The sequence below is a fragment of the Heliangelus exortis genome, chromosome 17, assembly GCF_036169615.1.
Source record: "Heliangelus exortis chromosome 17, bHelExo1.hap1, whole genome shotgun sequence".
Classification (NCBI taxonomy): domain Eukaryota; kingdom Metazoa; phylum Chordata; class Aves; order Apodiformes; family Trochilidae; genus Heliangelus; species Heliangelus exortis.
Window position 1 is genome coordinate 5,885,440 of NC_092438.1, and position 15,986 is coordinate 5,901,425.

The following is a 15,986-nucleotide window of genomic DNA, read 5'->3' on the forward strand; positions in this document are numbered from 1 at the left end:
TACTGTTTAAAGAAAAATATCTAGGTGATTCCCCCACTCCCTCCCCAGGCATACACAAATAACCCTTAGCTTAAAATTAAACCTTGTTCTTTAATTTGTAGATGATGTAATGTTGTTTCTGAAGATGTATGATCCGAAGACTCGGAGCCTGAATTATTGTGGACATATCTACACGCCCATATCCTGCAAAATACGTGAGTTCTAAAATTCATTTCATCGTTATAATTGGAATTTTTTGAAGACAATAGATAACATCTTTTTTTCTTTTAATAGTGGTTTTATAAATGGTATAAAATTAGGCCACAAAGATTTCTGATTTCTCCCAACACCTGATAGTTTTCTTCCTCATGGTGTGCCACTGAAACTTTCTGCAGGGCTGAGGGCGTTGCCGTCACACACCACTGTTGGCAGCCAGTTAATTTTTTTTTTGTTATTTGCTGTATTCAGCATGTGTTGCTGAACACAGGCAGCTGTTTCAGACTTGCTGTAAAACTTTGTGATGTGATGGTTTTTTTCAAATTGTGGTGGTTTTTTTCCTTCTATTTCAATTTTTTTCTGCAATGTACTTCTGCAATAGTACACTTTTCACTGCAGTACGTTGAGTACAGCACCTCATAAAGAACTGGGTGTGAGCTTTTGTTTTCATGTGGATCCATTTAAGGAATTCAGTAAATGTCCACTGAGAAAATGTACTTAGTTTGTCATTTTGTTGACCAGTAGATGCTTTCTAGTTTTGTATTTTACCTTAGGGGTTTTTTTGTTTTGATTTGTTTTTTGGTTTGGTTTTTGTTCTTTTTTTTTTTTTTTTTTTTTTTTTTTCTGTTTGGTTTGGTTTTGTTTTTTCTTTTTTTAAAAAAAAAGAAATTTTTCTTTGAAGGAGCAGCATTATTTCATCTCTTTGATCTTGGATGGACTTGCACTTGGTTTTTTTGTTGAGATTAATTGGAAAGAAACATTATTCTGTCTCTGGATTGAATGACGGTAAGGGAAGCTTTAGGACTCCTCTTTCTTAGGAATCATGAGACTATTTATCCAGGGTAGAAAAACAAGTTCTTTTTGCAGGAGGTCCTGCTAGCAGTTAAAGTGCAAAGCATTTCAAATACCTTTTTTTTTCCAATAGGTGACTTGCTTCCAGTTATGTGTGAGAGAGCAGGATTTCCACAAGAAACTAACCTTATCCTCTATGAGGTTTGTATTGATATAATTTTTTTAGGTTTTTTTTTTTCTTTTATGGGCTATAACTAGAGAAGAAAGAAGCATTATTGATTAAGAAAAGGTTGCTCATAAAAATGGTGATTTATAAATGATGAGCACTTTGTACCCTTCAGCTTTGAAGCTTCAAGGAGAGTATCAGCAGATAGTGAAGTTCAAAACAGTTTATAAATTAAAAAAAGTTTAAGGCTTGAAAAGCAAAACTCTCTACATGAAATTCTACATGAGCAGCTTTGCTGTGCTAAGTCTGTGGACATATTATTGAGCCACAATGTTAAAGGAGCTAATGCTGCTAAGGTTGTTAGCCATTTTATTTTCAGTGGTGACACCCTTTGGCAATTTGAGATAATGTTGCATCTTCTCCCTCATTATTCTAAGTTACAAGTCAGAAAACAAAATACTTAGTCTGCTACCATGTTTCTGTCCAAAACCAGAGGTGATAAGTGTTTGTAACTGGTTTATTTATTGAGTTTATTGAGTGCTGAAGAGTGCAGATCTTGCCACAGGAAGATCTTGCCTTGTTCTTGTGGTAAGAGGGTTTTTCTTAGCTGTGATTTCTGTTAGCAGTCATGCTGGTCTCTCTGGTGGATCCAGGGGAGCACGCACACTTCCATGCTAAAAAGCAGAATTGTTCCATGCTTCTACTCTGTGCAGATCAGGGTTGCAGTTTGATTCCAGTTTGTTTAGACAAGTGGTTTTTATCCCAGGGCATTAACCCTCAAGTATAAAGATGCAATATACATACGTATGTGTGTACATATATATGTATGTATAAACAAACACAATTTTAATGTGGATTTGTTATTTTTTTTTTAAAAACAAATTAATTGCAACACAAGTTCTGCACAGTTAAAATCAATGAACATAATCAGTGTTCTCCTCTGGAAGCTGCACTAGTAGAAAGCTCACTTCTGAATATTGGAAAATTTTCAGTGCTAATAAGATAATGCTGAGTTATAAATCCTTTTGAAAATTAGGGTAACTTCAGTGAGGCTTCAAAGGTAAAAATGAGCAGCCAGATTTATCAATAGCAATTAAATGTCTCTGGAACCCTTGCTAAGAAAACATTTAATTTACATATATGTATATATCCCTTTCTTTCAGTGGAAAGAAGATACAGGTTACCTGATGTGATGGTTTTTGCACAATTGTGAATGATGTTGTTGGTCTTTTGTTCTGTCATCATACAATTTGCTCTTTATTGCAGGAAGTTAAACCCAATTTAACAGAAAGGATTCAAGACTATGATGTATCTCTTGATAAAGCTCTTGATGAACTCATGGATGGTGACATCATAGTGTTTCAAAAGTATGTATTTCAAGGGGACAGTTTATCATTGCAATTAAATCACCTAATTCACTATGAAAGCTGAACATCCTTTAACTTAGCACTTTTAACAAGGGTAGAGTGTAATTTTCCAACAGTAGACATGTTCTCAGCAGTTGTCATTGTTTATTCAAAGGGGAAATGAAAAAATATTGGTGTTTTTTTTTAGTTATCACATGCCACATTATTTAAGGAAAAGAGGTTTCATCCTAGTTTAGAAAACTAATATCCTAAAATAGTGTGATCCAGTAATGCAGCTGAGTTCTGCAGTTTTTCCCTTGCAGCCACTGGAACTCAGAAACTGAAGAGCCTACACCAGCGTTTCAGATCTCAGGCTCTGTACCATTACCACTGTACAATGCTTTTGGCTTGGAGCTCATTTCAGCCTAATACTAAACTGCTTTCCCTTTTTTCCTTTAACTCGTGCTCAGAGTAAGTTTCATATTGGTCCATGGTGATGAGATGCTCCTGATTTGCCTGAGCATGTGCGACTCAGAGGCATACTGGTGCCTCAACTGGAGTGTTCTCCAAGGCAAAAGGAGAACCCCTGCATCTTGTATCCGTTAAAGGGATCTTTCATAAGCTTGTCAGGGCTATAAATCAGCATTTCTGTGCTCTCACTCCTGATGGTCACACCCAACTGTTGCTCTGTTTCTCTCCATGGGCTGACAGTGGGTGGAAGCCAGCTAGTCTATCTTCAGCACTCTTACCCCAGATTATGTGAGATGAATCTATCTCATGTCATGCCTTGGAACTCGCATTCCCTGTTGACCCAGTTGGTGTTATGCACCTTTGGCTGGCTGCTGACTCCTGGGTAAGTGCACAGCTTGTACCCTGGTGCTATTTCTCCACTGAGAAGATAGGGATACCACTCAGTAGTGATCCAAACCAGCATCTGTTTTATTTGTGTGGTTCAGGGAGGGCTGTTTTACATCCAGCCTCTGTGCAAAGCAGTTCATGCAGGAGAATGTGGAAAACTGTGGCAGCATTAATACAGACATGCAGTCATGTGCCAGGGTGGGAGGGAGGGAAGAGTCCTGCTGGAATTCTGCTGTGGAACGACTGGAATTGGAGGACTGAGTGAGCACAGTGTGTGAGCACGCTTGTCCTTGCACAGCCAGGAAATACCCAGGGCTGTTGGTCACTACTGGCTCCAGTGGTTCTGCTGTCTACGAGTGGTGGCTCTTTAAAAAGGTTTCTGTGCCTCTCGACTGTCACTGACATACTGTAGAACATGTTTGTAATGCCCTGACTGCTTGTAGGTGTACCAGTGTGATATGTAATGGTGTTATCATTTGTTTGCTCTTGTAGGGATGACCCAGAAAATGATAACAGTGAACTACCAACAGCTAAAGAGTACTTCCGAGACCTCTATCATCGGGTGGATGTCATTTTCTGTGATAAAACCATCCCAAATGACCCAGGCTTTGTTGTTACTTTATCCAATAGGATGAATTACTTTCAGGTATGTGTCCTGTTTATTTCTCTGCTTTTGTTTCCTTGTTCTGAAAGTAAATTTTGCATTAGCTCCCAACCACATTATACCTACTTTTAGAAAAGAGTAGATCTGTTCTTGTACACTTATTGCATCATAGTAATGAGAAATTTAAGGAAGTCACTAATGGTCATGAGAAGAAAATACTCTAAAAAACCCAATTTTATGAATAATTAATTATTTGACAATATAATTCTTTCTTGATGTGCCATTCTGCTCTGTCAGGAAAATGATATTCTAATGAAATCATGCATTTGCTTTTAAGTGACATGTAAAACTTGCTCAGCATATTTAGCAGTTAAAAGAAAAATACCTTGGAAATCTGGTGATACCTATTTTCTACTTGTATCACCAGCAATATTCATTTTGTAGACCAAACTGCTTTGCTTTCTTCACACAGTCCTGTTTAATGCTCAGTGGCACTAACAGGTTAGGCCTGCTGTGTTTGTAAATGTTGACCAGGGGATGTTCAGAAGAGCAAAATTGGGTCAATGAAACTGAAAAACAAAAATGGTGATCTGAGTACTCAGTTGATCCTGTTGAGTTTCTGTTGATCAAGACAGGAACTTCGGCACCTGCTTATAGAGTGGGAGTCAGGGATCACTTTACCTACCCTGTATTCATCACCTGCTTTTTGTTGGTTGGCTTTGTCTTATTTCATTATTTTACTTTAAGGGGAAGTTCTTTATATCTTATTACCCACAAAATTAACTTCCTTGAAGTGAATTAAAGAACAGTAGGAATTTTCTAAGAGCATTTCTCGATTATTTCCCTAATAATACTATAATTAAAACAAACAACAACAAAAACAAATACAAGCCAAACCAACAAAAAAAAAACCCAAGCAAACAAAAGAAGAGTACTGCTATTGTTGTAGATTTTGTGGCCTTTTGGTGACAGTGATTTATTGTAATAAACCAGTTTCCTTTTTTTTTCTTTCCCTAGTGTATCTTATTCTGTGTCAGCTGCTCAGATCTAGTTTTGCCATGGGGAAGGTAGACATTAGTGGGTTTCTCAGAATTTCAGTAGTATAATGTTCTTGATGTGTAAGGAATGGCTGTGTGATTGTAAAGTGAAATTATCCAGAACTTACAAAAAATTTATTTGCAGGTTGCAAAGACAGTTGCACAAAGACTTAATACGGATCCAATGCTATTACAGTTTTTCAAATCCCAAGGGTAAGATGAGTTTCCTTAGTGTTCTAAAATATTCTTTAAAATACATAGCCCAAATAAGAATAGGTAGCAGTTACTTTGTAGCTTTTTCCAGGTTGTTAAACTAATTCTGTAGCAGTAAAATGTTAGCATTCTAGCACACACAGCAAGTTGCATATACAGATTAAAGTATTGCAATGGCTGGCTCCAGAGCCTCAACAAATTGCACATTTTAAAAGAGTTCTAGTAAGTGTCATTGAAAGAAGATTCATTTTAAAGGGTCACTCTTCAAATTTCTAGAATCATTAATTACTTCAAAACTTACCACATAGGACAAATTATTAATCTCATGCACGTGCTGTTTCGGTGACTGGAGATTTCTAGAATGGAGGAGAGAAGAAATAAGTGCACATAAAAACAGGATTTTTGATATTACAGGTTTAAATTCAGGAGTTACTTCACTGATTTTCCTCCTCTTCTCCCCTCCAAAGTCTGCCAATAAGGTTTCATGAAGATTACTATGATCTAGCAAGTTCAGAGCTACAGCTGATAAAAGGGCATTTCTGGTTACACAGCTGTGCTTGAGATACCACTTTAAAACTGGATTTGAATCTGTATAAAACTATGGCAGAGGACAGTATATTAGTATGTGTATATGCTGCAGGAACAATGCAAATTTACAAAATAATACAAAAATGACATCATCTTTCTGTATTCATGTAAATGTAGATTCATCTTTATTATAAAGTTTCTCCATCATCACTGACCCTGTTGTAATTTGAGTAGCTTTTTATAGTGCTGTGGTCATTGGAATTTGCTGTGTCATACAGCTCCACAGATTAACCTTTCACAATCTAAAGCATGTGCTGCTACATGAGTAGTTTCAGAGGAATGTAGGTCTGCCACCCTACTGCTTCATTAAAGGTGAGCTTGTAAACATCCAGGAGAATTTAAACACACAGTGAATGGTATTTCTGTTCCCATATGCTCACCTGTGTTTAAAACTCTCTAAAGCACTGAATATGTAATGCTGCTGGGGCTGTGCTAGCAATTTTATAAAACTGGAAGTTGGGAATAAAAATCAGCTTGATTCTTTACCAAGAAGTAATGGATTGTAAGGAGATATTTAAGATTTTGTTTTTCCTTCTGTAGTTATAGGGATGGCCCTGGTAATCCTCTTAGACATAATTATGAAGGTACTTTAAGAGATCTTCTCCAGTTCTTCAAGCCTAGGCAACCTAAAAAACTTTACTATCAACAGGTAAGAGTCTTTTGTTTTTATTGATGTGAATTATAAAAAAAAAAGTAATTCTACCCCATACAAAGTATGCCTAAAGTATTTTTCTTTTCTTCCTCAAGCTCAAAATGAAAATAACTGATTTTGAAAACAGAAGAAGTTTTAAATGCATATGGCTAAATAGCCAGTTTAGGGAAGAGGTGAGTTGGCTGTTACATACTGTTCATTCCTGTGTTAAAGCTGGTGTGACTGTGATTATGGTACAGTCACACACACTGTCTGTGAAGGACACAAAACTAGAACAAAGTTGTACGTTGTGTTTAAAAGAAAGGAAAGAAAAAAAAAAAGCACCATGGAAATTTTTTAATATTTTAAATTTTAATTAAAATAATTGATTTTTAAAATATTTTAAATTGTGCCAGTTCTTAACAAAAACTTGTAGATAACATAGATTTTCATTTTAGTAATTATCTTATAAAGATGAATTTTTGATGAAGAATCCCTTGTATTCTGTGCTCTAATGACATCATTTACATTTGCAGGTTTGGTAATGATTTTTCTGTTTCAAATTCTGTAGGAAATAACAGTATATCCAGATAAGCATGGGTGTGTGCGGGACCTGTTAGAAGAATGTAAAAAAGTTGTAGAACTCTCTGAAAAAGGTTCAGGGAAATTAAGGTAAAGTTGGAAGATTTTGATTTTGTGTGTGTGTCTGTGGTTTTTTGTTTGTTTTGTTTTGGGGTTTTTTGCAGTCATGTGGGTTTTATGCAAAAAAGTATCTGTAGAACTAAAACAACTGTGGGAAGCGTTAATAGTAAATGAAGTCTGCTACTATGTTTAAAATACAAAACTTCCAGATTCACATTGTTAATAGAGTTCTTGCAAATAACTAAAAATATAAATGCTGTATATTTACTTTGGTTTTTCATGAACTTACATCCCTTAGATGCATAAGTTTCATCAATTGCATTTGTAAACTTACAATTTAATAAATATTTCCAATTCAAGCATTTCATGCTGTTCACTTCTCAGGAGTTAAAAGTGAGGTAATTTAAAGAGTTCTAAATTAAATAAAATTTAAAACCTTTGTCTTGTAATTGCATGTATTGGCTGCTTGTGCCATGAGCCAGAAGTAATTTAACTACTTGTAACTTTACTGCTTAATTTTTAGTAGACTGAACTTCAAGTTTTACAAATACAGTAGCAGTATCTGTTTACATCCTGACTATTCTAATCCCTAGCAAGATTTGAGAAGGAAATGTCGTGTTAGTTTTTATATATATATATATATATATAATATAAAATTTTTTTCTAGTGCTTTTCTTGTTTGTTTCTTTTTAAGGCTGCTAGAAATAGTAAGTTACAAAATAATTGGTGTCCATCAGGAAGATGAGCTGTTAGAGTGTTTGTCACCTGCAACAAGTCGAACGTTTCGAATAGAGGTAAATATTACTTTCTGAAATATACTTGAAAACTTTGAGAGAAGAAACTCTCTCAAGTGGTAATTATTGTATGGAATCTGAGTTTCAAATGCTGTGATGCTTGTAGCAAGCTAGATTATGTGATAGTATATATGTATTTTAAAAGATATTATTTATAAATTTTTTCCTTTTTTATTGCTGCCTTAGCAGTAATTCCATGGTTTATCTGCAGACTCATGATACAAATGCATATGCTTAGAACCCACTTTCTTAAATATTCTAAGCCACTTTGTTTCTTTTTTTGTTAAGTTTGTGCTTTATGTGATTTTTCTAAACGTTTCATCATGCAAATCTGCTAACTTGCCTCAGATCAGAAATGTAAAAAAACAAAAAAAATTTTAATATAAACTGTAGTGAGGAGACAATCAGAGGTCTGTAATACTACTATCAGCTACTGCTATATGTGATGGATTTTGTGTCAAAAAAGCAAGTAGAGTAAGCAAAAGAGCAAGGGAAGCCAGTAGAGTATTTACTGGGTAGGGAAAGCTGAAATGCTGTCATGCCAGGCATGAATGACTCTCATAAATAAAAACACTCTGTCAAACAGTATGGTTTTTATAATTGTTTTTAAATAGACTTTTCTTTTTTTAAAGAGTAACAGTAAATCAATTATGCTTTTAGTCACTTAATAAGTTCCTTTCTGGAAAAGTTTTATCTGATTGTAGTTACCCTCTTATGTCTGGATCTAGGAAATTCCTCTGGACCAGGTAGATATAGATAAAGAAAATGAGATGCTAATCACAGTGGCACATTTCCACAAAGAGGTTTTTGGGACATTTGGAATTCCATTCTTGCTGAGGATACACCAGGTACATCACTCCTCCCTTTTTCTCTTTATGGGCTTATATTGATGATGATTTCTTAAAGTAATGATAAATAAATCTATTAGTATAAGAAGTGTATAGGAAAATACTGCTCCTGTATAAAAGGTTCTGCCCTACATATGCCTTTTTATGGTTAAATAATTTTCCATCTCAATTCACTTTTGCATATACAGATTATAGTGTTTCAGTGAGCCTGTGCATCATCTGGAAAGCAGACATTCAGCATCAAATGGGGAGTTGAAATACTGCCAAAGCAATACTAACCCCCCACAGATCCCTCCCAACAGTGGAGTGGTTTTAAAAAGTAATATGCTTAGGAAGGATCTGTAATTTTTTTTTTCCAGATTCCTATTTTGCTGATAATTTTCTAAATTTGTTTCTGAACTTTAACCTGAGTTGCACATATCACTAGCAGTGCTTGGTCTATTTATGGGCCAGTTTGCATAATGGTGATTCAGTAAGACTTGATGAATTTTATAACAAGTTGTTATTCCGTACTGTAGTGAATGATGTTGTATTTTTGTGCAATTTTGTAAGTAACTGAGAGATTAAGGCAGTGTATTTCAGTGAAGCTTGAAGCAGGAAATATTAACAGCATTGCTTTTTTCCCTAGGTCTTTTATAACATTAAATATCTTGTTGTAATTATTAGGGTGAACACTTCAGAGAGGTTATGAAGAGGATTCAGACAATGCTGGACATACAGGAAAAAGAATTTGAAAAGGTAACGGCAAGTTGGGAGAGTTTTTATTGCCAATTGTTGACCATAAATGATTTTGTTGTAAGGAGTGGGAACACCACATATTTGACTTAACTGTAGATTTTTGTCAATACTGGTGTTGCTTGTCCTTTTTAAAGGTTTTTCTGAGAAAAATCAGTAGTATTTCAGCAAATCATTAAATTAACCTTGAAAAGTTTAGACCTCTAGAGGCCACCCAGTTTAGGTTACTGTTCAGAGCAGAACGAGTGCAGAGTCTGGTGAGGTTGCTCAGGGTTTTTACCTAGTTACAATCTGAAAACACTCTAGGATGGAAATTCTGCTGCATTCTGGACTGTATTTTAGAGCATCAGTGCTATTATTATATAGACACTTGCTTCCCTTATGTGTAACCAGAATTTTTCCTTTTTCAACTGGTGACGGTTGTGTCTTGTCCTTTTGCTGTGGAGCTGTTGAGAAGAGTGCTTTGTGTTACAGCCTTCAGCAGGTGGAAGATTAGATGCTCCTGTTAGCTTTTTCCTCTCTGGACTAAACAAACCCATTGCCCTTAGTTCCTTGTGTGCCATGGACCCCAGCCCCTTAACTGCCGTAATGGACTGTAGGTGGACCTGCTGGAGTTTGTTGCCATGTCTTTTTCCTTGGAGGGCCCAAACCTGTACACAGCATTCCTGATGGTCTCATGAGTTTGTGAGCATTCATTTTATCCCATAGTTGAGTCTGATTTTAAAAGGGGTTTTATCAATCCCTGAAGAACAACCTGTTAGGCGATGATACTAATTTGATACTTAATAAAGGCTTCATTTTAATGTGTTATCTTACCAGGTTTCTTCTTTCCTTTTCTCAGTTTAAATTTGCAATTGTAATGATGGGCCGACACCAATATCTCAATGAAGATGAGTATGAAGTGAACTTGAAAGATTTTGAGCCCCAACCTGGTGAGTTTTGAGCCCCAACCTGACTATTCTTTTGACCTGCTGAAGCTGCTCTGTGAGTTGTTGTGATGTGGTGATCCATAACTGAGGGTGCAGAAAGAAATTGGGTTTTGTACATAAAATACATCATATGTTGTAACTGAGCAAGCATTTATATGCACTTGTGTGCACACTTAAGAGTGTTAAGTGTGTATGTTAGTCTGAGAATATGTATTTTTAGGCATATAAATAGCTAAATCTGTTTCCTTGTGTTTGCATTTGAGTGACCTAATGGATCAAATAACAGTATAATATACCTTACAGAAGAAAATAACTATGTTAGTTGCACATTATCTATATTGACAGTCTGCTGCCATCTATGCTTGATTTTCACATTGCTATTGGAGTGTACTAAAAAATATTAACATGCATTCTCATAAGATTAGGTATGTTGCAAATAGGTTTTTGAATTCACAGTTTTATTAAAGATGCTTCTTGTTCATTCTTGATGTCTTCCATGAATCTGAGTATTACGTATATGGATAAGATGCTGTTTAGATTTTCTTTTCCCTGAGAGGTGATTCACAAAGCTACAAATCATCTCTGTTCTGAACTTGTCTGTGGATGGTCTACCATCTTGTTTACTTGACTGATATTTAAAACTCTATTTTCCAAGGAATTTACACATAGGAGAAATCAGGCTTCAGGAGTTCCACACAGGCATCTTCTGAGAGTTTCAGTTGGGAACAGCACTTTTGAACCTTCAGTCAGAGCTCTGTTGAAAGCCTTGAATTCATCAGGTTGTTGGGTTTTTTTAGGCTTAGCTGAGTGTTTCTTCTTGTGAACTGCTCTGTCTGATAGAAACAAGATTGAGGACAACTTGCTCTCTGCAGTTGTATTTTTCTGACAATTATGAGCTCTGGTTTTTTGTTGGCAGCTTATGTTGGGGCCAGACGTTCTCTGATTTTTTCAAGCAGTGTTCTGGGTTTATGTAGCAGTTGTACAGAAATCCTGTAACTGTCCACTGGTTTCAAAACCCGCAGAGTGTTAGACTTATAATATTATTGAGCACTTTGCAGGAACCTAGCAAAAAGTCCTCTCATTGGGATATATTACACAGCCAGTTTTGTGGCTCATGATTGTGAATATGAGGGGACTTGCCAAAACTTTGAGTGTCTGCATCTGCATCAGCCATCTGAGCAGGGAAGTCTGTCACTCGACGGACATCTTTTTCTACACTATCTGTGAGGGGGCTCCAGATGACAAATTCCAAGGTGCACCTTTCTCTTCTCCACGGACAGATATCTCTCCTTTGTGCTCAGAGTAGGCAGGGTCCTTGATTTTGTTCTGTGAGTCAGAGGAAGGCAATAGTCTGAAATGAACTGTAGGACTTGCTGAGCAAAGCAGAGTCAGTATTGCCAAAACATCACGAAAGACCAAGATAAAAGTACAGAGCATGGCAGAAACTGGAAAAGAGAGAACTTGCACTGTTTATAGGAGATGTAGAGAAGGTGATATTTAAGGATTTCAGTTTGGGAGTTCACAGTAAGTTGTCTCTTTGGAATAATACATATTTATAGAATTCATTCCCCCTCCCTGAAGTTCTCCTATGGTGTGATAATGTGATGCAGTAATGCTTTCTTATCTAAGTAGTATTTCAAGGTGAGAAACTTGTGGTGGTACAAACAGCAGATTTTAACACATGCTGGACTGATTGAACCAAAGCTTTGACTTTCTCTAATTTGATTGACGTAGCTGATGTCAGTAGTGTCCCTCTGCTTTTACAAAGATGCTCTCTAGCAATGATTTTGCTGGTGCTAGCAGTGTAGGACTCATTTCTTTCCTTAAAATATGTTCGAGTGATCTCAGCAAGATTGGCAGTTCTCTTTTATATTTGACATTGACCATTATGTCAAACAAAAAGACAAATAATTTTGATTGAAGGAAATATATCCGAAATTGCAGGTGCAGGCAACGAAAAAGGTCAAGTGTTTTATGCTTTAGTGGTTGCAGTTGATGGCTTTGAATGTAGGTGTGTGCTTTTCTTGATGAAGGGCTGTTTAGTTTTTCCCTTTATTGTTTCGCTTCAAAGAATATTTCATGCTTTGCATTTTAGAGATCTTACAAGAGAATTTCTCCCATTTTCAAGAAGTATGTGGACTGTGGTTTTGCATAAAAACTAGCAGTAGATAAAACCATACTAAGTTTCACAAGTGAAAAAACTGTATGTTTTCTTTACAATTTACATATGACTTTTTTTTTCTCCCTCAGAAAATACAGGTCAGTAACAAAGTTTCATAATTAATTGATTATTTGCATTTTACATGGATTTAACAAATATTCTCACTTAAACCAGGTAATAAGAATAACAATGCAGAAGAGATTACTTGTAATATGGCAAATGTTACAAGCTGTCATATTCAGATGATGCTGATGCCACCTTTATCTGCCTGTGGCCATTAAATTACAGTAGGAGTTTTCTTGCTTCAGCACACACTTCACTGCTGTAAACTCCTACAGGTGACTGGAGAGGGGAAAAGCCATCTACGTGATCCAGAAGCAGCTGTAAAATGTATTATGGGAAGTAAAACAGTTGTCAGGAAAGCTGCTCAGTTGGCTGTGTACTGTTGGACTGTTCTGAAATCTTCTAAACCCTGTGATTTCTAGCTAACTGTGAACAGGGCATATGGGAGGAGTTTGTGAAACTTTCCAATTTAGTCTTAAAACTTCATTATTTTTTTCTCTTTTCTTTTCTAGGCAACATGTCTCATCCAAGGCCATGGCTAGGGCTTGACCATTTCAATAAAGCCCCAAAGAGAAGTCGCTACACTTACCTTGAAAAAGCTATTAAAATCCATAACTGACTTACTTAACCAGATTGTCAAGGCAAGGGACAAAAATAAGTGTGTGTGTGCACCTTTTTAACAACTGTAGAACTTTGGTACACGTGCACTATATCTGAAGTCTTCAGCAAGAGGATTTGCTGCTGATGTTAATTTTATTTTGTTGAGGCTGTTCAGTTTGGCTTCTCTGTATCTATTGACTGCCCTTTTTGAGCAAAATGAAGGTGTTTTTATAAAGCTTGGATGCCAATGAGAGTTATTTTATGGTAAACGTAATGCGAGGCAATTGTCAGCATAATGAGGGAAGAGTTTAGTAGAACAGTTGACATTGGCAAAATATTTGTCTGTAGTACATTTATAGATGGCATAAGCTGGCTGGCTGCCCTTCCTGGTATGGTGTTCACCATCACTGCAGCTAGTAAGTCTTATGTTTAGACTCACATCAGTTTTATTTCCTTCAGTTATACTTTAAATGACATTTTTGTGCATTTGTAAATGCAAAAAACTCACATCATCAATAAATAGCAATCTCTACTTCATTGTGTACATTGTTGGCACTTATTCGGGATTTTTGTCTCCTCCAGCTGCATAGAATCTTTTTTAATAAACTAGTTTTCGTTTAATTTAGTCACTACTTTGCATCCCATTTTGCCAAGTGGATGCCCTGAGTCCTAAAAAGATATATTTGGGTATTTTTATTAAATTTTCAGCCCTTGATAAATACCGTTGTGGTTTATTATGCCATCCTCTGGCAAGTAGAATGACGTTCAAAAGTTGGCAAAAGCAAGAGAACAGATTATAAATATCATTAATTTAGTTAACATGGGAAGAGATGGGGAAAACACAAGAACTAGCCTTTTAGCACAGAGGGCATGCTCCACTAGTGTTTAGTAAGCTGTTGACTTTGTATAAAATGGGAGGAAAAAAAAAAAAAAAAAAAGAAAAAAGAAGAAAAAATGCAATTGTATATTTAATGAATGAACATGTACAATTTAACATTTGGAGGTAAATTTTGTTGGGTGAGTCTGCAAGTGAATTTCACTGATGTTGATATTCATTGTGTGTAGTTTTATTTCAGTCCCCAGACTGCTTCCTTTTATTTTGGAGCTAATGCCAGCCGCGTGTCTAGTTTTGAGTGCAGTAAAGATAGAATCAGCAATTCACACCTAATTTTACATTCTTTTCCAATATTTTATTTTGTTTCTGTAGCCGCAGTGTACAACAACTCTTCCTGTATATTGCCTTTTTTTGCTGGAAAATGTTGTATGTTGAATAAAATTTTCTATAAAATTTTTCTTCGGTGAGTGATGACATGGACATTGAAGAAGATTTCTCCTCTCCTTGGAAACAGAGTTCTGGGAAATGTTTTCATTTGTGAGGTTTTGCTAAAGGTGTGTCATTTTTTTCTTAAGTATTGACAATTGTATAACCCTCATTTGTTGTTTTGGGGAAAATTTGTGGGGGTTTCTGTTCAATTGTTTTGGGGTTTGGGGGGTGGGTTTGGTTTTGGTTTCTTCTTTTGTTTTTTTTTAACCTCCTAACTAGTCACATCTGAGCTTAACAAAGAAAAGGTTTTCCAGGAAGGAGCCATGTACAAATAAGACAAATGGAAAAAAATATTTTGCTAGTTTGATTGTAAAGCTTGTAGTAGAGTCTTTGTGGTGGACTTGACTCTCCCTGCCTGTACAAAATTTCTGTGGTCCAGATCTCAAGCCTAATATTATAAATGGTGTAAAGTGAAATCTGGAAGTCTCTAAAGGTAAGCTCTCTTAATAGAATAATAGATTCCCACCATAATGTGTCCCTGTATTCGTAACCAAAACAAAAAGTGCTTAGAAGCTTCCCTTTCTCAGACCTACCAATAAACATTTTGTAGGGATTGTGTACATGTGATGGCTTTTATACTTTCTTTTCTGAGATGAATTCTGGTGATTACTGAAAACACCAGCAAGTGTTTTTAAATTAAATTTTTGAGATACATTTCATTATTCTAGCTTGTAAATGTAATTATTTCTCAATTTTCAGGTATGTTTGGATTTCTTTTTGATTTACATCTTGCAGTGTTTTTAACTGTTGCTTATTTCCAGTCAAAACAAACTAGTTTACTTTTTTTTTTCTTGTCATCCGAGTGTGTAGGTTATAGGTAGAGGAAGTGCTTAAATGGCATGCCTTAAGTGGACAAAGTTTTCCTTTGGTTTGTATTTGCATCGAACTGGTGAGAATTACAAAACCATCCAAGTGATGGTTTTTCCAGTACTTGGATTGTCTCTTCAGGCTTTCAGTAAATGTCAGCATTTATATTAATATTTCTGAGATCAGACACTCTGGTCAGCAGTAGTAAGCCCTAATTATATTTTGTGAATTTCATGATGTGGTAGACTGATGTAAAAATTGATCTGACTGTCACTAAGTTTTTACATTAATTTATGGGATGCTGTCAGCTTTTAGGGAATATTTTAAGAAATAACAATAATTTGTATTTCAGAACAATATATCACTAACAAAGTAAACTTAGGATACCTTTTGATTTTTCAGATAACAAGTTTTTTATGTGCTTTGGTATTTGTGCTATTTCCCACTCTAGATTTGAAAACACTATACATTAAGGCATTCTTTATGCAGTTTTCAGTAACTGAAGTTTTTAATGAATTTTTTTTTTTTTTTTTTTTTTTTTTTTGAGCAAAAGTAACTTGTTATTTAAATGTGGAAACACACACCTATGAAGAGAAGAGGAATGCAGGAGGTTTTCTGAGATGCAGTATGTTTAGTTAATTCTAAAAAAAATT

General features: G+C 35.7%; 1 protein-coding gene across 1 annotated transcript in view; it reads left to right on the forward strand.

Moving 5' to 3' along the window:
- The window catches only part of USP7 (ubiquitin specific peptidase 7), a 62,662-nt gene extending 48,167 nt beyond the window's left edge, over positions 1–14,495 (forward strand). The window contains exons 19-31 of the mRNA XM_071761246.1: positions 102–194; positions 1,121–1,188; positions 2,420–2,520; positions 3,850–4,003; positions 5,144–5,211; positions 6,340–6,448; positions 6,547–6,624; positions 7,002–7,102; positions 7,767–7,866; positions 8,595–8,714; positions 9,381–9,452; positions 10,291–10,381; positions 13,115–14,495. Coding sequence (XP_071617347.1) covers positions 102–194; positions 1,121–1,188; positions 2,420–2,520; positions 3,850–4,003; positions 5,144–5,211; positions 6,340–6,448; positions 6,547–6,624; positions 7,002–7,102; positions 7,767–7,866; positions 8,595–8,714; positions 9,381–9,452; positions 10,291–10,381; positions 13,115–13,221 — 1,262 coding nt within the window. The 3' untranslated portion in view covers positions 13,222–14,495. The remainder of the gene's footprint in view (positions 1–101; positions 195–1,120; positions 1,189–2,419; positions 2,521–3,849; positions 4,004–5,143; positions 5,212–6,339; positions 6,449–6,546; positions 6,625–7,001; positions 7,103–7,766; positions 7,867–8,594; positions 8,715–9,380; positions 9,453–10,290; positions 10,382–13,114) is intronic.
- The last annotated feature ends 1,491 nt before the right edge of the window (positions 14,496–15,986 follow it).